Source organism: Gopherus flavomarginatus, chromosome 3, assembly GCF_025201925.1.
Source record: "Gopherus flavomarginatus isolate rGopFla2 chromosome 3, rGopFla2.mat.asm, whole genome shotgun sequence".
NCBI classification, from domain to species: domain Eukaryota; kingdom Metazoa; phylum Chordata; order Testudines; family Testudinidae; genus Gopherus; species Gopherus flavomarginatus.
This window is the reverse complement of record NC_066619.1, coordinates 249743989-249766279: the sequence shown is the minus strand read 5'-3', so window position 1 is coordinate 249766279 and position 22291 is coordinate 249743989. Positions and strand designations below refer to the sequence as shown.

Here is a 22291-nt window from a genome sequence, read left to right as displayed (position 1 = left end):
ACCCCTGCCCTGAGCCCTGTACCTCCCCCATACACACCCAGCCCTCTGCTTGATTGCATTTCCCCCCACCCCCCAACAACTTTAGCCCTGACTCTGGCACCCCCACACATACCCAGGCTCCGCTCTGCCCTGACACCTGCACCCCCCCACATACCCAGCTCTGACTCGAGCCTTCTGCCCCCAGCCCTCTGGGTCCCGGCCTCTGGCCCCACACGGCCTGCTGCTGGTCTGGGGTTCTGGCTGCCAGACCCTTGCCAGCCGGGGTCCCGGCCGCAGGCCTCGCTCAGCCCACTGCCGGCCTAAGTGAACAGAACCCCAGACCAGCAGCGGGCTGAGCGGGCTGGCTGCATAAGATCAACATTTTAATTTCATTTTAAATGAAGTTTCTTAAACATTTTGAAAACCTTGTTTATTTTATAATACAACACTAGTTTAGTTATATAATATATAGACTTATAGAGAGAGACCTTCTAAAAAACATTAAAATGTATTACCAGCACGCAAAACCTTAAATTAGAGTGAATAAATAAAGACTCGGCACACCACTTCTGAAAGATTGCTGACCCCTCCAATACACAAATGTTCAGACAAGGAGATAGATGTCTGTTAGCTTCTGCTTGAAAGGAAAACTTCTGAGGTATAGCACCGCCTGGTTATCCGTCTTAACTCCAAGATCTTAAGAGCGTAATTTTAGATACATAATTCTTTAAATATTATCTTTACATACATTTTGCAATGATTATGACAACCAGTGGGCTAATGCCTCTCAGTGGAGACCTCACATGCTAGCGTTTGGTGAACAATCATGCATGTATCCAGTCCAGAGGATCTCTGTAAAACACTGTGCATCTCATATGCCCTCTGCCCATTTGAACTAAGGGGTCCCAGGGTTACATGCAGTCACTGATATTTTTCCACCATATAAAGCACAGACATTTTTTTTCTTACTTGCAGAAGGTATTTCTCTAGACCCCCTACACTTTATCTTCTATTTCTTTACTAATATTTTTGCAGGACTTTGCTTGTCTGTCTGTCTTCTGAAGTGCATCTCTTGGTGTTCATATTTTGCATTTTGTCTAGACAGCTCTTCATTCCACTAGCTACTTCTCTTCCTGCGGCTTTCATGTGTTTATGGCTAGAGATTCAAGCTTGCTGAGATTGGCGCGCCAAAATTCAGTAGTTAGTTTGGACATGTTCAGTTGTGAAAACTAATCAAGTTACAGACTGAACTTATTTTTTTGAGAAATACCATTTCCTGGAAAGAAAAAATAATTTTGTTTAGACATTCTTATGCTGTAATAGTGCTTTAAAAATTTTATGAAACACTATTTGATTTCTTTCATGAATATTTGTGATGTCATTAACTGTTGTTTTTACAAAACATTTTATTTATGTTAAAAATCTTGTCTACAGCCTTGAATATTTATTTTGCGCCCTTGAAGTATTCTACATGCATAGTAAGATGATTAGAAGAGACTGCTTTTTATGAGAAATCCCATCTTTTAAGTTTAGATTACCATCCACAAAATTATTGTTCGTTGTCTTATCCAAAGACAGAGTTTATGAATGTGCACATTTCAGCCATGCCAGATTTACAGTACCTTTTGCCATTTCTTTTCTAATTTAGAGTGTGAATACCTATAATGCAAAGATAGGAACTGGGATTTCACTTATTGATACTTTTTTTTTTTTAAAGGTTGAGGTTTGATCATGGGTTTAGAATTATTACTGCATATATTATACTGCTTCTAAGAATAATTATAGAGTTGAGAATATTTGTTCAAAGATGACTCTGAAGAGCAAAAGGCATCAATGTATTTAATAATAATCTGAACATTCAAAACATAATTTTGTTTTCTTAAGGTTCCCTTCACCCTGTCATCCTGCAGCACCCCCTGAGCACATAAAGGAACCCTTAGTTTACATGAGGAAAGCACAGGTTGGTTGTCATCCATCTATCTGTCTGTTTTCAACAAGAGCATTTTAGTTTATGCCGTATATGTCTACCATGCAATTTTTAAAAATCTCTGTACATTTAAAATTGTAACTTTTTTAATTAAGAGTGTTTAGGTATAAAAATGAATGTATGTTGTATTTCATAATGGCAGCATCCATAGATAAAGTAGAATATAGTTGAAATAGGGTGCAATGGTCAATCAATGAGTGTTACAGAGATATGTGGAAAATAGAATGGTTCACAGAATAGAATATGATTTAGAAAAAAAGCTTAGGAAGTATTTGTCATTTTATTTATGGTTAATGAAATGGGATTTTGAAGAGTCAAGTAGTGGGATGGGTGCAAAAGGATAAAGATGCTGTCCCAGATTATGTCATTTCCAGACAAGAAAGGTTTATTATCCAGCATGGAGAAAACTGAAGGGATGGTGAAAGGAGTAGGCAGAAGTCTAGAGCTGAAGGAACTAAGTGAACATGCAGGAGAATAAGGGCTCGTCCAGACTAGGGGGGGGGAATCAATCTTAGATACGCAACTTCAGCTACGTGAATAACGTAGCTGAAGTCGAATATCTAAGATCGAATTACTCACCCGTCCAGAGGGCGCGGGATCGATGTCCGCGGCTCTCCGTGTCGATTCCGGAACTCTGTTGGGGTTGATGGAGTTCCGGAATCGATATAAGCGCACTCGGGGATCGATATATCGCGTCTAGATTAGATGCGATATATCGATCCCCGAGCAATCGATTTTAACCCGCCGATACGGCGGGGTAGTCTGGACGTACCCTAAGAGGAATATAGGTAGACAGCTCAGAAGAGGATCTTGAACACAGAGAGAATATTTTACTTTCCTTGTTCGATTTATTCATGATGCTTTAAAAGTAAATTCCACATCAAATTGGCATCCTCTCATCTGCGAGAGATGTGAGAATTGCAGTGTATGATGTAGATTGTTTGCAGTGTCTCATGTGACTTGAATAGTCCAATCCAAGCTTTGCATGATCTTTGGCTGTTGTTGCAATGTATGTATTTTGATTGGGAACTGCTTGCTTTCTGTGGGCTCTTTTCTGTTCAAGCTGTAGGAGCCAGCTTCTGTCATGAACTTTGATACCCTGATGGAGATGATGGTGCCACTTGTTACGATCACTTGTCAAGATTTCCCATTGGTCAGGATCAATTCCAAATTCCTTCATATCTTGCTTGCATGTGTCTTTATAGCAAAGCTTGGGATGTCCTGTTGTTCTTGTTCCCTCTGATAGCTCCCCATATAGCATGTCCTTGAGTATGCGTCTGTCTTGCAACCTATTCAGATGACCCAGCCAGCACAGTCATTTTTGCTTGAGCAGGGCTGTCACAGTTGGTAATTTTGCCCTTTGAAGAACCTCTGCGTTGGTGACTTTATCCTGCCATTTGGTGTTGAGTATGCGGCATAAACAATGTAGGTGGAAGGACACTGTTTAACCGTTTATCCTGATGAATATAAGTTGTTCATGTCTCCCCACCATACATCAGAATGCTGAGGACCCTAGTTTGGTATACTACCAGTTTGGTCTTGATGGTAAGCTTTGAGTTGTTCTATGCTCTTTTAGTTAGTTTGCTAAAGGTGGTGGCAGCCTTTCCAATGCGAATGTTTGGCTCTTTATCCAGTGAGAGATTGGTGGTCACTGTAGAACCTAAATAGCTGAACTTCTGGACTACATTTAGCTGGCTTGCACTTAAGGTAATAGAAGGATCATGTGGAACCCCTTGTCCTAATATTACCATTTTCTTGATTCTGATGATGGGAGCAAGTGCCTCACAGGCATTTGAAAGGTGGTCCATGAGTTCTTGTAGTAGATTTTCATTGTGGACTATGAGGGCAGCATCATCAGCCAATAGAAGTTCCCTGATTAGCACCTTTTTTACTTCGGTCTTTGACTTAAATCAAGACAGGTCTAATAGTTTCCTATTTGATCTTGCATGGAGATACACTCCATCTTTCATGTCCTTAAACTCACAGTTCAAAAGTACCGAGAAGAAGATACCAAAGAGTGTAGGGGCAAGAACACATCCTTGCTTCATGATGATTTTCATTTCAGTGCTGTCTGAAGTGGACCCGTCAACTGGACGGTTGCTCTCATGTTGTTGGGGAATGAATTTATAAGACATGACAGGGTTGGTGGGCATTCTGTCTTTTCTAGTATTACAAAGAGACCTGCTCTACTGACTGTGTCGAATGCTTTGGTTAGGTCCACAAAAGCAATGTACAATGGTTGGTTTTACTCTACACTTTTCCTGGAGTTGATGCAGAGAGAATATTATGTCTATTGTTGATCTTCCAGCCCTGAATTTGCACTGTGATTCAGGATAGACACAATTCGCCAGCTGTTGTAGGTGCACTAAGATGACTTTTGGAAAAGCTTTTCCCGCTACACTTAGTAGCGAAATGCCCCTATAGTTGTCGCAGTCACCCTTTTTTCCTTTATTTTTATACAAAGTGGTGATGTTTGTGTCACACATCTCTTGTGGTACCTAACCCTCTTTCCAACATTTAAGTAGCAGCTGATGAAAATATGGTAATAGGCTGTGTTTCCTACACTTGAGGTTTTCCTCTGGGATGCCATCTCTTCCAGAAGCTTTGCAACTCGATAACAAAACAGTGGCCTTGCTTAGCTCTTCTATAGTGGGCTCCACATCTAGCTCTGGCATGACCTGTAGAGTTGGTATTTGTCCAATGATTTGCTGGTGATATTTCTTTCTTGTGCGTATAGCTCTGAATAGTGTCAAACCCAATGAGATAACTACTTGCTTTTATCTGTAATGATAAATTACACAAACTCCACATTAAAGACTGTGCGAAGACAACCGCCCTTCTTACCTCTGAAGGTCTGTGATTTGAAAGGATTCCACAGTATGTTTAACTCACTCCATCTTAAAATGTATTGTTCAAAAGTCATTCAGTAAATTGTTCTGCCTATTCAATCAAACTGTTGTTCATTTCAGTGTGTATTAACTTGATGTCTTGTATTTTAGATTGTTTGTTAGGTCTTTGTGTATTGTGTAATACATAGCATACTGCCAGCACTTAACAAATAATTAATAAGTTGTCACATTCATTTACTTATATTGAAAATAATAGTTTTTCCTGGTATGGACTAAACTCTGTAAATTAGATAAATGTGTATATAATGTAGTTACTGTTATGAAAGCATATATAACAAATATTAGTATTTTATATGTCTTAGTTCTGCTTATGAAATGGCAGCTTCTCTTCTAAAATGAGTATGCATTGGAAAAGTTGTGTTCATTTTTTTTCATGTGAACACCTGTGCCTAGAACACCTTTCCTGAGTTAATCCCCTTCAAATCCTTCCTTAAAATACACTTCTTCAACAAGCCAGTCACAGGGTGACGCTGGTCCTTTAAGAGGGAGAAGGGCCAGTACACCCATGACTTGCAGTTACCTCCTAATTGGCTTTTAAGAGAGGGCACCTGGGCAATATAAACGAGGGAGTGCCTGAGGACAGAGTTTGAGTCAGTCAGGAAAAGGGGCAAGTGAGAGCTAATTGGTGTGGCATTATGCCCCATATTCTTCACAGAGATACGGTTATGATATGATTACGGCATAACTATGATGTGTTTTATGTCAAGTAGGTCATGTGAAGTGTTTTTGAAAGGGTTATGATTTACAGAATATGATTTATCCTATTTGTATGCATGGATCATTTTTATGTCCGAAGTTAAGTATATTGTCTATGTATCTATTACAAATGTGTTTACACTGGGGAATGCCCACTAGACAGAATGCAGTCAGTCTAGACGGCTGGCTGGGAAGGCCCATTAGGGAGAACAGTAGGTCTTAGAAGATGCTAATCACCCATCGGGGAGCTTTCCTGAGAAGCCTTCTTGGAGACGCTGCAAACAGCTTCTGAGTTATGGCTGCAGTTATGGTACTGGATTCCATGATACTACTAGTGTTTTTCCACTGACTAGTGGTGAGAATCAAATTGAGAGACAAAGGATTCCAGCCATATGCAAAAACTATTTAAGGCAGCGGAATGACATAATTGTGGTTTGTTCTTCACTGATTCCCCGCTCAAGAAAGAGGACTGTTGGAAACGCCTGAGAACAAAAAAACTGGAGTAGGGGAGAAGAGCTGAGCTCAGACTAGAGAGTAGTCTGGCCTGTGAAAGGAATATCTGGAGTTTTAAGCTGCAAGCAAGTGCAGCTTGCCTTCAATAATCTCTGCAGTCTGCCTAAAAACATTTAGGGTGAGGATTTGCTACTTATAACCAGTTCTTTTAGTATATTAAGCTTAGATTGTGTGTTTGGTTTATTTGCTAGGTAATCTGCTTTGATCTGTTTGCTATCCCTTATAATCACGTAAACTCTAACTTTTGTGGTTAATAAACTTGTTTGGCTTTGTCTAAAACCAATGTGTGCGGAAATCACAACTTGGGGCAGAAAGCTCTATATATCCCTCTCCACATTGAGGGAGGGGGCGAATTTCATGAGCTTACGCCGTACAGTTCTCGGTGCAGCGCAAGACGGTACAATTTTAGGTTTATCCTCTCGAGGGGGGTATGCACTTGAGTACTGGGCAATTCCTTAGCTGAGCCTTCCATGCAGATCTGATTTCAGTGTCTGTGCGTTTCTGGAGCTGAGTGTGTCACCAACACACAGGTAGGGAAAGTGTGAGACTAGGAGCATGTCTGCACTTTGTCACAGCATTACAAGGTGAAAGGGAGCCCAGACTGGTGGGTCAGGCAGGCTCAGTTTTATCCCAGTTCCAGGTGGAACCCTGAAGAGGGGGAAACCCATCACAATTGGTTCAGTGAGGAAAGGGCAGGGAGAGCTGCCTGGGAATCAGGAAACTGGAAGAGGTCTCTGGGGAAAGCTGCAAGAGAAAATTTTCTGCAGCTCCTTCCTGGAAGGCATGAGGAATTGCCAGGAAGCCAGCAGAGGGAGATGCCTGATGACCTTCCTGAGGCAGAGAGCCATGGCCATAGAAGGCTGGAGAGGGTTGAAGGCTGAGATGAGCAGAGAGAGATGCCTGCTGGCTCTCTGAGATGGAAAGCTGAAGCCAGAGGGTTCGAGAGCGTTGAAGACTGGGAGTGAAGTGTGGCAAGAGATTCTGGAGATGGAATGGAGAGCTGGAGCATGATGCCAGATGCCTGAGGTATACTTAGTTCGTTGTATACATTGTTCGGATTGTGTTGGGGAATTCTGGACTATATTTGTGAGACTTACGATTTATGTGTGTAGAATTTTTGGAATAATTTAACCTCACAAGATATATATACAAATTCAGAAGAACTATTTGGATGATTTTTATGGACTCTGTAAGGGAAACTGAGGCTGGTACACTTGTTGTACTGCTAACTGCCAAAGGAGGGTTCTTCAGGAAGGTAGCAATTTATGACAAAGCCCTATGAACTCTAGTCCTCTTAGGGGAAAGTGTTACTGGGTGGTGACAGTAACAAAATAGAACCAACTACAAATCATGGAATCAGCAATACACATGCTACTCATCATTGCTTTTTCATATACATATATATATTTTTTACTGCATCCCATCCACTACCTCTCATTGTTATGTGATTCATTTAGGGCCCCATCCTGCAATGTGGGAAGTATCTTCAGGGTTGATTCAAAGACTACAAATGTCAATGGGAATCTTTTCATTGACTTAAATGGGTTTTGGATCAACTCTTTTGTGAGTTGTTCAATGTCATCAGTTCCCGCTGATTTAAATAGTAGTTCAGGGCTCTGACCACTTTGCAGGATGTTTACTGTTTTGTAGGATTAGGGCCTTAATACCTAATCCTGCAAACGTTTATGCACTCATTGGGCCTATTTATGTGTGGAAAGTTAAATACAGTAATTTATTTTTGCAGAATCAGAGCTTTAAATTGTAAACCGGGGTGGGGAACCTGTGGGCTGGATCCGGCCTGCTACTTCATTTCATCCAGCCTGTGGCAAGTCTCTGCACTGTGAGCTGGTAACCCCAAGCCTATCCCTGCAGCCCTTAGGTAGAGGGATGATTAGGGAAGCAGTGTGCTCTGTCCCTGTCCTCAGCACTGGCTCCGCAGTTCCCATTGGCCAGGAACCACTGCCAGTGGGAGCAGTGAGATGCGGTGGCACCTCTGACCGTGGGCCAGCCTGGAGCACAGACGGAGTTGGTGCCTGTGTTTACTACTGAGAGTAACTCTTCGCTCACTGTCTAAAGAAAGCTAAAATGATAGCCCTAGATATTAAAGATTCTGATGCTGCACCTGCAGATCTGCATAAAAGTCAATCTGCCTTTCCTTCTTCAGAATCTCTTTGAAAAACAGAATCTGAAAGAAAAAGAAAAACAACATAATCTCTCAAAGTTGCTTAGGATTCGTAAAGGGAAATCTAACAACTTTTCCTTTGTTCCTAAAGTTGACTTTCTCTTTCTGCTGAAAGAAAGTTCTAAAAGCAAAAAATAGTAACTCTTTACTAGCTAAGATTCAGGATGGAACATTAATTTTAAACAATTCTCAACATTATTTTCTCTCATCAATAGAGTGAAAGAAATATAGGAGTTGCCATATAGGCTCAGACCAGTGTTCCATCTAGTCAAATATTCAGTCTCCTACCGTGGCCAGTACTGGATGCTTCCTACTAATGGGCAATTATGAAAATAACATGTACAGGGAGTTTGAGTTGCAGCAGAGCCACTGAGAGTTGTCTGCATCCTGAGGAAGACAGCACTACATTGGTTTACATTCAGTTCACATTTTAAAGATTATCTTTGCAGTCATAATTACTAGAATTTTTTTTAAATTAAAACTAAATTTTTTGAAAGATTGATGGAACTCATCTGAGATTCTTGCTGCCCTTCAACAAAATGATTTTTGAAGCCCTATCTGCTGCTTTGAAAGAGATTTTTTTAGTGGGGTAAAGTATTTTGCGTTCTATTTCTAATCACTGCGGATGGCTCCAGAACTTGCAGCTTTGACAATGCGAGAGTCTTGCCCATCGCTTGCCCTAACTGGTGGATGTCTTTGAGTAAATCTTCAATTCACATCTAACTGAGGCACGCACTTGGGTGTTGTCCCTAACCTGGCTCCAATCCACACACAAAACACACCAATCCAAGTTTGGTGGTGCTTTAAAGTGGGTTAGCTGGTTCAGCTAAGGGTATAGGCTAGAGCAGTGGTTCTCAAGCAGGGGTACACAGATGTCTTCCAGGGGTACATCAGCTCATCTAGATATTTGCCTAGTCTTACAACAGGCTACATAAAAAGAACTAGTGAAGTCAGCACAAATTAAAATTTCATATAGACAGTGACTTGTTTATACTGCTCTGTATACTATACACTGAAATGTAAGTACAATATTTATATTCCAATGGCTTTATTTTGTAATTATATGGTAAAAATGAGAAAGTAAGCAATTTTTCAGTAATAGTGAGCTGTGACACTTCTTTGTATTTTTATGTCTGATTTTATAAGCAAGTATTTTTTAAGTGAGGTGAAACTTGGTGTATGCAAGACAAATCAGGCTCCTGAAAGGGGTACAGTTGTCTGGAAAAGACTGAGAGCCGCTGAGCTAGAGCTCACATGCTGCTTTCACTCAGGCTGCAATGAGGTTGTAGGATAAACCACTTGAGAGCTGGTAGGCCCTCCAGTGCCTTCCCACAATGTCCCAGTGCCCAGAAGGACAGACTGGTTCTCCCACAATTCACTGGGAAAGAACCATACAGCAGTTCAGCTTATGGTAGCACTAAGAACCTTGGGATATGCCCCAGAAGTCTTAGGAACACCATCTAATCTGGGTGCGTGTGGCATCAGTGAGAACACAGTAACTTGAGTTTGGCTTTTCAGTGTGGCTCCTTGCACCTGAGCTAGGCTAACTCCGATGCTGAACATCTGGGTAACTCTGCAGTGAAAACATACCCTTTGTTATGACAAAATGTTCACAAAAGAGGGTTTTTTTTCTCCTCCTGATCTTTTTTCTGTCTGAGAGATTTACTTTTAATGTTCCTGTCTTTTATTCTAAGTGTGTAGTTGGAGACAAGAAAATGTCAAGAGCTCAGTCGAAGCAGCTTTAAGCAGAGTTGTGATATATCCAGTGGTGTCTATAAACAACAAACATGATTGCTGTTCTCTTCTGCCTGGGGGAAGATCCTGACTTAATTAGCTAAAAAATCTATTTAAGGATAATTCATTGAGCTAAGAAGAGCACTTTTTCGCTGCTCTTGATATCCTTAATACTTTCTGTAGGTCTGAAACAAAGTATATGTGATAGGTCTCTAATGAGTACAGAAGGGCTTCCAAGGAGTGAAATTTTCATTTTTGCGGGGTGACTATTCTCTGAAACCATTTAAAAGTTCTCAGTTTCAGCTTGATCGACTAATTTAAATTACTTCTTTGAATATGCTGAAGAATTGAAATGGCAGAGCTGAAGTGTAGCACTGAGACACTGAAGAGAGCTGTGGAGCATCACTATATTTCTACTCTGGTGCCAATACACTGGTCAAACACAGTGGAGCCTCTTGGAAACAGTAATGTGTACAGAAAAGGTGATCAGTTTTCTTTCTTGTTTGCATCTGAGGAAGTGGGTTTTTTTACCCACAAAAGCTTATGCACAAATAAATCAGTTATTCTTCAAGGTGCCACTGGGCTCCTTGTTGTCTTTCTACTCTGTCTTCCTCCCCCTTACTTTGGAACGTTCCTGAGCCTTTTACAGACAACATATCCGATGAGCCAAACTACCTGTGGGTGTAGGAGATAACCTGCATGGCATGTGGGTTTTGAGGAATCTATTCCAAAAGACAGGATGGGTGGTTCTGATGATCTTGGTGCAGTGTGTTTTGAGCCAGAAAAGTTTACTTAGGATTCTAAGCATTCTAGTTATAATGGCTGCATTGTCACAGATAGCTGTTCTTCATTTCAGCTTTGTTGATGCAGTATCATCAATGGTTTTGAGACCTTCTTCAGAAGTAGAAATGATATTGATATTGATTTATATGTTAGTACAACCAGACCCTTCTTCTGCATACCGGCCTGAGAAAGAAACTAATGGTGAGAAAATAAGAGCTAAGAGAAGCCATCTCTTCTTTTCTCTCCAACTGCCCGTGAATTTCTGCCATTGTTAAGGCTCAATCTGATAAGCTATATGCCTTAGCAACCAACTCCCATCATTCCAACAGTAGAAAGTCCCACCGGTTAGTGAATGTAGTGATGAACAGACAATGTGGGTCTGTGTAGCCCCCAGCTACGCAGTTTAACTCTTTGGCTCAAGCTGTAGACTCATGCTTTTTAGCTCTGGAGGTCCTTGTTCAATCTATGGTGTTGGCCAAGATGAAAGGTCAAAGTTACAACAGCACCTAGCAGATTCAGATTCCTAGAGGAGAGAAACTTGAAGGCATTGTGTAAGGACAGCCTTTGCTGCATGTGAGAGTGTCTGTGTCCTTAAGTAACACGTAGGCTTGCATAGATGTGAATTTCAGGTTTTCAGTAAGAAATGCAACAAAACTCAAGACCTTACATCTAGTAACAAAGAATGTATGTCACCATGCATTCCATCTTGTAAGTGTATCTTGGAATGCATGCACGGATGCTGAAATGGACATAGGAGTTGTGGTAGATATATACTTGAGCATGAATTCCCAGTGCAGTTCTGCAGTTTAGAGGGAAGTAGTATTACCTCTGCAGTTGACTTTAATGACATCATTACTGGAATACATTTTCCGGTTCTGGTATCCACACTTCAAGAAGTCTAGTTGTCTAGTTGACAAATTGGGAATCATTCATAAAAGAGTTACAAGTATGACTTCAGTTTGGGAAAACGTGTTAGAGTGAGAGACTTAAGAAACTCAGTCTATGTAGTTTATCCAAGAGAATGTTAAAAGGTGGCTCAATCATGGTCTATAAGTACCCACCCAGGGAAAAGATTTCTGATAGTAGATATCTCTTTAAGATAGCAGAAAAAGTCATAATGAATTCCAGTGGTTAGAAGCTGAGTCTAAACAAATTTAGACTAGAAATAAAGTGAGAATTGTTAATAGTGCTGGTAATTAATTATTGGGAACAACAGCAAAAGATATGGGCTTGATGCACGAGTTTGGGGATCAGCAACATCCCTCGTCCCGCACCGCTTCCTGCAGCCGCCATTGGCCTGAGTGGCGAACCGCGGCCAGTGGGAACCGCGTTTGGCCAAACCCGAAGATGCAGCAGGTAAACAAACTTGGCAGGCCAGGTGCCAAACATTGTCGATCCCTGCACTAGTTACTGGGTGAGGTTCTAAGTCCTGTGTTATTCCTGAGGTCAGACTAGATTATCATAATGGCTTTTTCTGTCCTCAAAGCCTATGAATTTAGTCTGTTTTGGGATTGAGGTATTTTACTGTTTAAAAACATTGTTTTCTAGTGTTTAATTTGGAGGGGTTTATTGGTGTTCATTTACATAGCTGGTTAATTTCTTGTACACATATACTGTTATCACTAGACTATGGATTTAAAAAACAAAAACAAAATAAAACTTTGATTTTATGTATGTATGTTTTATCCATTTCCCCCCATCCTTCATGTGTTGCTTGTCATTTTAAATGGAAAGCAGGGCCTTTGTTTTCATGTGTGAGGACAAAAGCTAGAAATGTTATGGATGCTGCAAAATACAAATAATAAAAAATAATTAAATATATTATTCAAAATGGAAATCAGACCCCAGTGAAATTAATGGGAATCTTTCCATTTACTAGAATAGGGTTTGAATCAGCTTCCAGGAGAATACAGAGATTGTTAAAATCCCTAATTTGGGTATATCCTCAGTGAAATTTCTCATATACAGTATCGCTATAACATTATCAAGATAAAACTATTTAAACATTTGAAATACAGTAGGGGGCAAACAAGAAAGAAAACAACTAATTTGCTAATAAACTGATATAAATAAAATATAAATAAATTCAGTGTTGTCGCAGTATTACTGAACCTTATTGTCTAGATCCTCAGCTGATATAAATGAGCACTGATCTATTGATTTCAGTGGAAGTATGCCGTTCTACACCAATTGAGGATCTGGTCTTGTATGGAAAATTTGAAAATATGCCACATTTTTGATAGGAATCTGATTCCTCCGAAAGCGTTGTTTTTTTTTTTGTTCCCTCTGTTATTAAGGTATTGCCTGCTTTTATTTTTAATCTCTCATTTGAGAACTGTTATCTATGCATAGGAAAGACTGGATTTTTTTTGGTAAATGTTGATAAACTGATTTCACTGTTCACACACACATGGATTAAAAAATATTTCCATCGATAATCGAAATTTACTGATGTGCAAAGTAAGAAAAATGCTGCTAGAGAACTTGTTAGAGTTTGATTTAAGGGTGTTTATTTTGGTATGTGATGTTGACAATTTATATTTTAATGGTTATAAAGTTTTAACTTTTTGAATCTCAGCATCTACTGTCATTAAGGAATTATTGTTTGACCCCTGGATAATTTCCCACAATTGTGAAAATTTAAATAGATAAAACATCTTAAAAAATACTTAAGAATAAACATAACATAATCTGCTGAAATTATATTTAAAAAAAAATCAAATTCTGCCAAACCTATCTATGCCTTACAATAATTCCAAATCCCTGGAACTGTTTAGTCTCTCTAAAAATGGGTAGCTAGTGCAATATCTTTAGAGAAGATATTTACTTACTTTCTCTCCATGTCTTAAAGGGTGGACGGGGCATTATTTTTACACAGTTCACCTCCCTGAGCATGCTTCTCCAGTATTGTGGTAAAAATGTAAAATTCATGGCTACCAATATGAAAGGTAGCTTGAGCACTAATCTTCCTTCCCTGAATGAGTACCTGTAAAGCAGAGGCATTTTGGAGAACATACAGTATGGTGAGCAACCTTATTTTGCTGGTGGTTTGTTACTTTTGTCGTATAAAGAAGTTTTTTATTGTATAATGAACAAATCATTCCTTTGTTCACATTTTTAAATAATCATGTAAACTTTTGGCAGATGTCAGTGACACTAGTCATCTTTTCTTTTGAAGTTATTCATTGACTAGGCTGTAGTATGCTTATAAATATGGGTGGGAGGAAGGAAGTTTTACTTTGATTAAAATGTTTGTGTTACAGGGAAGCTGGGAGAAGCGAATTCTGAAGAGTCTAAATAGCATGTGCACAGAACTCAGTATCCCATTAGCACGAAAGGTAATGTGTTTATTAACTTACCTTTTTAAAGTGAATGTAGAGCTTGTGCCACCTTCACATCTTTGGAAACTGTGGTCCTGATACAATGAAAACTTATCTTACGCAAACTTTATACATAAGTAGTTCCATTGATGTCAGGAATTGCAGGATTAAGGCCTAAAGTCTTCTGGGACAAACAGATAGCAGAGATAGTGGGAGTGTGAGAGTATTCCCACCAGTGTGCTTCTATTGTACTCTGGAAGGACCACCTTGGGAATGAAGGGTATTGGTGAGTCTTTCTCTTGCTGTTGCAATTGTTGGCCTCTGCTGGGAATACTGTATTGGGAAGCAGCAAAGAGTCCTGTGGCACCTTATAGACTAACAGACGTTTTGGAGCATGAACTTTAGTGGGTGAATACCCACTTTGTCGTTGCATCCGACGAAGTGGGTATTCACCCACGAAAGCTCATGCTCCAAAACGTCTGTTAGTCTATAAGGTGCCACAGGACTCTTTGCTGCTTTTACAGATCCAGACTAACACGGCTACCCCTCTGTATTGGGGAGCCAATTGATGGTTTGTTTGTTTTTTTTGTACGATGTGGACAATAGTACACACAGACAGGATTGAGACCACTGACTAACTTCACATCAGACACTGAACAATCAATAACTACATTGGCATTCTTTCTTTGCTGATTGGGACCGGAGTTCAACTTGTGACCTTGGAGTGAAAGGCTCAGAATTCCACTATCATCACTTCCCTTTGTCATCCATTCATCACTGACATCTTTATGTTTCAAATCTCTGTAAATTAATAAACAGAGCAGAATTGGCAAGTATGTATTATAGGGCAAATCTTCTCTGTCCCTCTCCCCTAAAGCCTGGTAGCTGGCAGAACTGCTGTGGTTTATTGTACAAGGCAGAGGACAAAGCTGTGGGGAGGAACAGAGAAAGAAATGCAGAGGATCTACACTCCTTTTGTGCAACTGAGCTATACTCCTCAGGGTTTCTGGCACCGTGAAGAGGGAATTTGGTGGCAGCACATGGGTGGTGCAGGGTGAATCCTCAGATACATGGAACTGCCAACCAAACACAGCAAAGGGTTCAATAGCAGATACAGTGTTTTCAGAACTACCCCATGGCATGAGGAGGGAGATTCCAATCCTTACTTGGATTTGGTACAGTAGAGAGAATATGGCCTAAGGCTAATGCTAACTTATAAAGTCTAGTGCATGCTATTTTTTAAAAGACTAATTTTCATCTTTACTGGAGATTAATGTATTTTAGATTTTTAGCTGGTTAATTTAAAAAGATAATTTCTTTTCTTATGACTTACAGAGACCTATAGGAGAGCAAAAAGAACTTCTTAATAAATGGAATGAAATGGGAACTGATGAGCCAGGTATTCTGAATAAAATGTGTCTTTTTATGTAGTAGCAAAGCAAATGCATATTTATCTGCTTATTTATCAGTCAGGGATTAAAATAGTATCCATTGTAAAGGCAACTAGTTCCTGTTTTTTATTTTTTCCCTAGTTTGCAGTGCTTGGTAGCTCACAAATACCTATTCACTGTATTTATTTATTTGAAGAGTTACTGTTTGGATTTTTGAATCTACACCTGCAGTCTGTAGATAAATTCTCTTACATACTGATACCTAGAGAATTTGGACAGGTAGCTTAAGTTAGTAGTAGTAATGGGAGCAGTACACTAACTGAAAGAAAAAAATTATATTGCTTACTTTTTGTGTCATTTAATTCTTAACAATTTTCTCTTACTCACATAATGTATTTTTTCAACAGCTAAAAGTGAAACAGCTAATCAATATATAGGAATTACTTTCTGTACAGTTTCATAGCTAATGATCTTGTTCGGATCAACCAGGGCTTGAAGCAAGCTAGCAAACCCCAAATACATGTATTGTCTTTCACTGTGAATGAAACTGGATAATGACTTGAAAATTTTCATGGTCTGAACTGCAGTTTCATGACACGTTAATGTATAGATGTACTGCCCGGGGGGAGAAGAAAATAAAGTGATGGTGTATTTTTACTTCACATTGGCTTTGAAGCTGATTATGCTTCTATAATTTAAGAACATTCAAAGTATATCCTTTGTGCTTTAATTTTATTGTAGAGTTGGCTGAATAACAGGGATGTGTTTTATATTGCACCAGTTTGTCTTTTTGTAATTCAGTGATCATTAAATAGCAATTTTATGAAATGTCATGCACAGCAACCATCATCAGGTATCAACTAGTGATTCTTTTATATGCTGATGTGAACTTTTTAAATATAACTGTTCATAAAATCTCATTGTCATGATGTATTATAGGGACAGTTACATTGTGTCAGAATTGGAAAAAACTTCATATGTATTGCCAATCTTTATAAAATTTTAATTTAAATAAAGCATTCTTTAAATCCTGTTAATTTCAGATCTAACTCTCTTCCGACCTGTTTATGCACCTAAAGATTTTCTTGAGGTAAGCATTAGTGAAGTAACCAACCAGTCATTGAGTTACATCCTTTATAGTTAGCTATTTAAAGTGGGACCTGTGCATTGTAAGTCTTCAACAGATGGATAGGAAATAGAAATTAATTTTCTTCTAAATAAGGTAAACTGAATCAACACACAAATCATTGTCCATTAAATAATCTGTTACAAAGCTGCTTTAAAGAATTGATGGTACATATATATCTTTTTCTAACTCTATACGAAATTATCATATCTAATAGGTTGATAAGATTAACTTTTAACTGCCAGTGAATTACATTTAACCTCATACTGGTCATTGAAAACTTTCTTAAAACTTGAAACTGTTTCAATTCCTGTTAAGCAAAGGAGTTTCTTATGTAGAAAAACGTTAGCTCAAAATGTTTAACTTGGCTTACTAATCAAGACTTTGAGGCAATAGGAAGTCATGCACATCAGATAGATTCAGGTGACCCTGAAATAGGGTGTATATTACTTTAGTGCTCTTTGCCTGAGAATTTAAGCTTGTACTAAAATAAATCAATTTCTAACCCTTTTCTATTGTGAAGTGGCCTTTCGAATGTGAACACAGTGTCTGTTGCTTTGACAACCTAGCCTTATGGATGCATGGATGGGGAATCATGCTGAATTGCACTTATTGTGGAGGAGAGATTGCTGGTTCATCCTTTGAAAAAAAATTCTTTTAATTGTGCCTATAATGGAAAGCCTCAAATTCTCTGAAACGTTACACAAAGAATCCTGTGGGACTGACTCCTGCTTGCTTTATTAACATGAACAGTTACATTGCTTTGTTACTAATTTCCAGTTGCAGATTGGGGTGTAATATTATTTGAAGTAGGTTCACTGTGGTAAATAATAGTGTCATGTGAAGATGAATTTTTGGACTATCTACACAGATTATTCAACTCATTTATAAAACTGAAAGCAATACTGAACCAAAGATGGAAGATGAGGAGTCTCCTGATAGCTGGAAAAACTTGAGGCTTTTGTCTGTGACCAAAGCAAAAAGTTGAAAAATAAAACTAGCTCACTGCGAAGGCCAGAATTGCTCAGTTTTACTTGTTTTTTTTCATAATTCATAATACTGAAGGCTGTAATTAAAATTATGTCCAGAGTCTGTTGCACAATAGAGATCGCTGGTGACTTGTTCATAATGACAATATGTAGAATGCTATTGCTTACGAAAATACAATAAAAAAAATTAATATCTGTATAATACTCTGTCAGCGGTTGATGAAACAACTTTGTCTAGAACCTTAGATAATGTAGGTAGGGAGCAAGAAATAAGAGAGTCTGTTAATTTACAAAATTAAATTTAAAATGCAAACATAGCAATATGAATCATAATCAGCAAATGTAGTATTTAAAATGATTTAATGTAAATTTAAAGGAATGTCTTTTGCAGTGGTGTGAGATGTAGCATGATTTTTCAGTGCCTCAATTTTGATTTTCAGAGTGGGAATTAAGCACTTTCTCAAAATCAGACCCCTTTATGGATTTTGAAGTTGGCTGCCCAAAAATGTAGGCCTTCACCTGGGAGTTGCAGTGCTGCAGGAAATAGCACTAAGTTTGTGTCTAAGCACAATTTGTGACACTGATACTGTTGGTGCCACAATCTCATGTTGTAAGTTTAGGTGTATATACCCAGAGAATGACAGATTGTATTCTTTTTTTAAAAGGTACTGATGAATCTTCGCAACCCAAATTATGAAAATGGTGATCAGCCTAGTTTCAGAAATCATCTGGGTCTAATTCAGGTTCCTCTAAAAGTTAAAGACATCCCTGAACTGGTAAATATAGTTGTATTTGTTCTTATGGTCTATTAAAAAAAGTCTCTGTTTGGAGGAGAAAAAAAAAAAGTTTCTCTGAGAATTATTTTGGCTGACTAATCTATAATATACTAGACAATAAAAAGGAATCTTAATTAGTTAATAGGTTTGTTTTTAAAAGAAGTGAATAAGGATGTACCATAGGTCAGTAAAATGTAATGTGGAAAAGATTTATTAAAAGAACTTCTTAATGAAAAAGAAATACAGAACTGAAAAAGGGATATTTCCTCCTACCCCAGTTAGTTAGTGGTTGATTTGCACCTTGAAACACGGCAGTATATTTTCTTTATATAATTTTCCTATCTAATGTAACTGAATGTTTATATTATCTATTAAATGACTACTCCTTTTCTGATCCTCTCTACACTCTTACCCTCAGTTACACCTTGTGGCAATGAGTTCCACACCAGGTGGCCAAAAATCAGTGATCTTCTTTTTTAAATTAAAAAAAATCAGATTTTTTAATTTAAATCTAAATTTAAATATAGGTTAATTTAAAAAAGCCTATTTAAAATTTAATTTTCAATTGACAATCTATGTTAAGGCCTAAATTACTTATATCTATCAAAATAATTTAATTTAAATACACAAATAATATTAAATAGTGCATGTGTGAGAGGAGGATGAGATCTTCTAATTCTAAAATCTTGAAGGACCTGCTGACCAGGAACAACAATTAGTTCAATTCCAATAAAATTATTGCTTCTTTTTGTTTAATAAATGTATGTTTGTTTGAAATGCAAAACATCTTTTGATGAGAAAAAAGTTTATGTATCCAGCACATTTCAGATAGTTTTATTTAATAAAAGAAACGAAAATGCTGCTTCTGTATATTTTTAATTGATTTGAATTTCCAGTCCTATAGAGCTTGATACAAGACACAAATAAAAAATTAATAATCTAGTAAAAAGTTAAACTGCTTAAATCAATTGCTTTAATAAATGTGTATAGGTGTAGTGAGTCTCCTGCTTAGCAAAAAGAAGCCACAAATTTAGTATAAAGTTGTTATATTTAGTTGTGCTTTAATGGTTACCAGCTGAGGATTAAGCCGCTAATTTTTCCCCGTAGGTGCTCCAGCCCTGCAGCACCCACAGAGTTGGTGCCTGTGTTACTGTGACCAGACATAGTCAGTTTGTGCAGGAGAACTCTCTGCTAGCATTCAGCTAGTGGAAGTGGCTCTGACACCAACTATACAGGCCATTCCCTGAAGGGCTGGCTCCAGGTTTTTTGCCACCCGAAGAGAAAAAAAAAAGGAGGGGGGGCGGAGTGCCACTGCCAAAGCAAAAAACCCCAAACAAACCAGAGTGCCACCGCCAAAGCAAAAACCGGGGTGCTGCTCCTAGAGGGCCGGAATGCCTCCCCTTGAAAAGTGCTGCCCCAAGCACATGCTTGGAATGCTAGTGCCTAGAGCTGGCCCTAATTCCCTGTTTCTTCCCTCCATCCCCATGGGGAAGGATTAGGGTTGCCAACTTTCTGATTGCAGAAAACCAAACACCCATGTCCAGCCCCTTCTCTGAGGCCCCACCCTACCCAGCCCCTTATCCAAGGCCCTGCTCTCCACTCACTCCAACTCCCCTCCCTCCGTCGCTCACCCTTGGTCACTTGCTCATTTTCACTAGGCTGGGACAGGGGTTTGGGGTGTGGGAGGAAAGGCAGGCTCCGCCTGGGAGTGCAGGCTCTGGTATGGGGCTGGAGATGAGGGGCTTGGGGTACAGGAGGGGGCTTTGGGCTGGGGCTTCAGGATTTGGAGTGCAGGAGCGGGTGCAGGGTACGAGATCTGGGAGGGAGTTTGGGTGCAGAAGGGGGCTCGGGGCTGGGATGAGGTTTGGGGAGTGGGAGGGGATGTGTGGTGTGGACTCCAGGAGGGGGAATCAGGGCTGATGCAAGGGGTTGGGGTGTGGGAGAGGGCTCGGGGGTGCTTACCTCAAGTGGCTCCCGGCCAGTGGGAGCTGCAGAGCTGGTGCTCAGGGCGGGGACTGTGCACAGAGCCTCCCTGGCCGCCCCTGTGCCTAGGGGGCTGCAGGGACATGCCAATTGCTTCCGGGAGCTACACAGAGCCTGCCTTAACCCTGCTGCACGGCTGACTGGACTTTTAACAGTGCTGACCCGAACCGCCAGGGTCTTTTTATGCCGGGCGTCCCAACTGAAAACTGGATGCCTGGCAACCCTAGGAAGGATAGCGTGTGTCAGGTGCATTCTGGGGACAGGATGTAGGCCAGACAGGGAAGAAAGGGGATGTGGTTGGTCAGTTCTGTGCTGCACCTGATTCTTCACACACATACAAGGTTTTCGAGTCCCAGAGCAGTGCACCAGTGAATCAAGGAGTCATAATTGGCTCCCTGCAGCTTCTGTCTGTTTTGTCCAAGTTAAGCTCACATGTAGGTGAGAATCAGTGCCTGTAAGTCAAACTGTTTTTCTGTCTTAGAATAAGACTAAGACTAAGAATCAGTACAAGATTTTTCTTTCTCTTTTAAAATAATTTGTATGTGAATAAAGTTTTAAGATATAAAGACACATTTAATTCAAGGCTTGTTAATAAAACCTAACTTTTAAAGAAAGAATCTCTTTCTGCTAGCTTTTAATAATGTGCTTTTAATTCCCTATTTGTATTTTTTTTTTCAGAAAGACTATTTCAGTGAGCTAGGCTTGAATACAGGACAGCTGGGTATTGATGATTCTACACAAGTGCCTCCAGGTTAGTGTGTGCTGTGCTTTAATAGTTTAATTAGAACAGTAATGATTAAAGTATATGTTTTCATGGAATACTGTGTAATTGGAAATAAACTCATATAATTTTTCCATAATATTCATAAGAATTTGTCCTACAGCTGTACCTCGAATGATTCTCATATAAATAAAGTGGAACATATTTGAACTGATAATGGATAATATTGCAAATGTGAAGGGCTTGATTTGAAAGATGTGGAGTGCTTGCAATTCCTGTTAATTTCAGATGGAGCGACAGGTGTTTAAACCCTTTTCAGGATCAGGCCTGTCTCTCAGAAATTATTATTTTTTTTTTGAAAGTCTCAACAAGTTTTAAATCAAAATTACTTTGACTAACATAGTTGTGCAGCTGTGAGGCCACAGGATTATTGGGAAAATATAGAGGCACCTTTTTGATGTCCATGCTCTAGAAAATATTACAGAAAAAAATGTCTGTTAATACTCTGTGGTTTAAATAATACATAATGGTGTTTTATTTCTTGTATACACACTATTATTTTTGTAGAAAGATCTCTAGGGTCTCAAAGAATGGAAAACTATAGGGTATAGAGAGACTTTTCAAGTGAAAAATGTTCCGTTTAAAGGTGTTGTGTATTTTTTTTGTATTTCTATCCTTGAGTCTAAACTATAGGAGAATATTGCTGCTGAAGCTGTTTTAATTATAGTAACATTAACTGTAAAAAAAGGAGTTGAATATGTATATTAACCTGCAGATATGTATGTTTTGCAGGCATCAAAATAATCTTCTGTTAGTCAAAAATACAAAATGTTGCCACACTAATAGCTGAAGTATTTTTGTCAATTCTTTCTTCTTTATTTTTGCATTTTATTCATACTTCATTTTTTTTAGAACTCTTTGAAAATGAACATGTACGTGTTGGGCAAACAGGTAAGGATTTGATTTCAGTTGTAATAAACTGTGAGGAATTAAGAATATCCTAAATAACCGTATTCTTCAAATACTGATTCATGAGAATTTTAGTATTTCAGCCATGGTAACACAAAGCCCAGTGGATAATGCCATAGATGTTCATATAAAAGTAGAAAAACTAGCATTTTACATCTACCATTAGGTGCCAGATAAATAACTCTGCAGCTGGTTCGCTAAAAGCAAAATAGCAAGCATAGACACACACCTTT

The 22291-nt window shown here is 39.0% G+C and overlaps 1 protein-coding gene across 5 annotated transcripts in view; it reads left to right on the top strand.

The window, feature by feature from the left end:
- TBC1D19 (TBC1 domain family member 19) overlaps positions 1-22291 on the top strand; it is a 100441-nt gene that overhangs the window by 20354 nt on the left and 57796 nt on the right. For all 5 annotated transcript variants that reach the window (XR_007773574.1, XR_007773573.1, XR_007773572.1 and 2 more), the window contains exons 4-10: positions 1864-1939; positions 14047-14121; positions 15439-15502; positions 16538-16584; positions 18275-18385; positions 21047-21119; positions 22002-22040. Coding sequence is in view for 2 of the 5 variants with exons in the window: in XM_050947769.1 (XP_050803726.1) it covers positions 1864-1939; positions 14047-14121; positions 15439-15502; positions 16538-16584; positions 18275-18385; positions 21047-21119; positions 22002-22040 (485 nt within the window). In the remaining 3 variants the exon portion in view is untranslated. The remainder of the gene's footprint in view (positions 1-1863; positions 1940-14046; positions 14122-15438; positions 15503-16537; positions 16585-18274; positions 18386-21046; positions 21120-22001; positions 22041-22291) is intronic.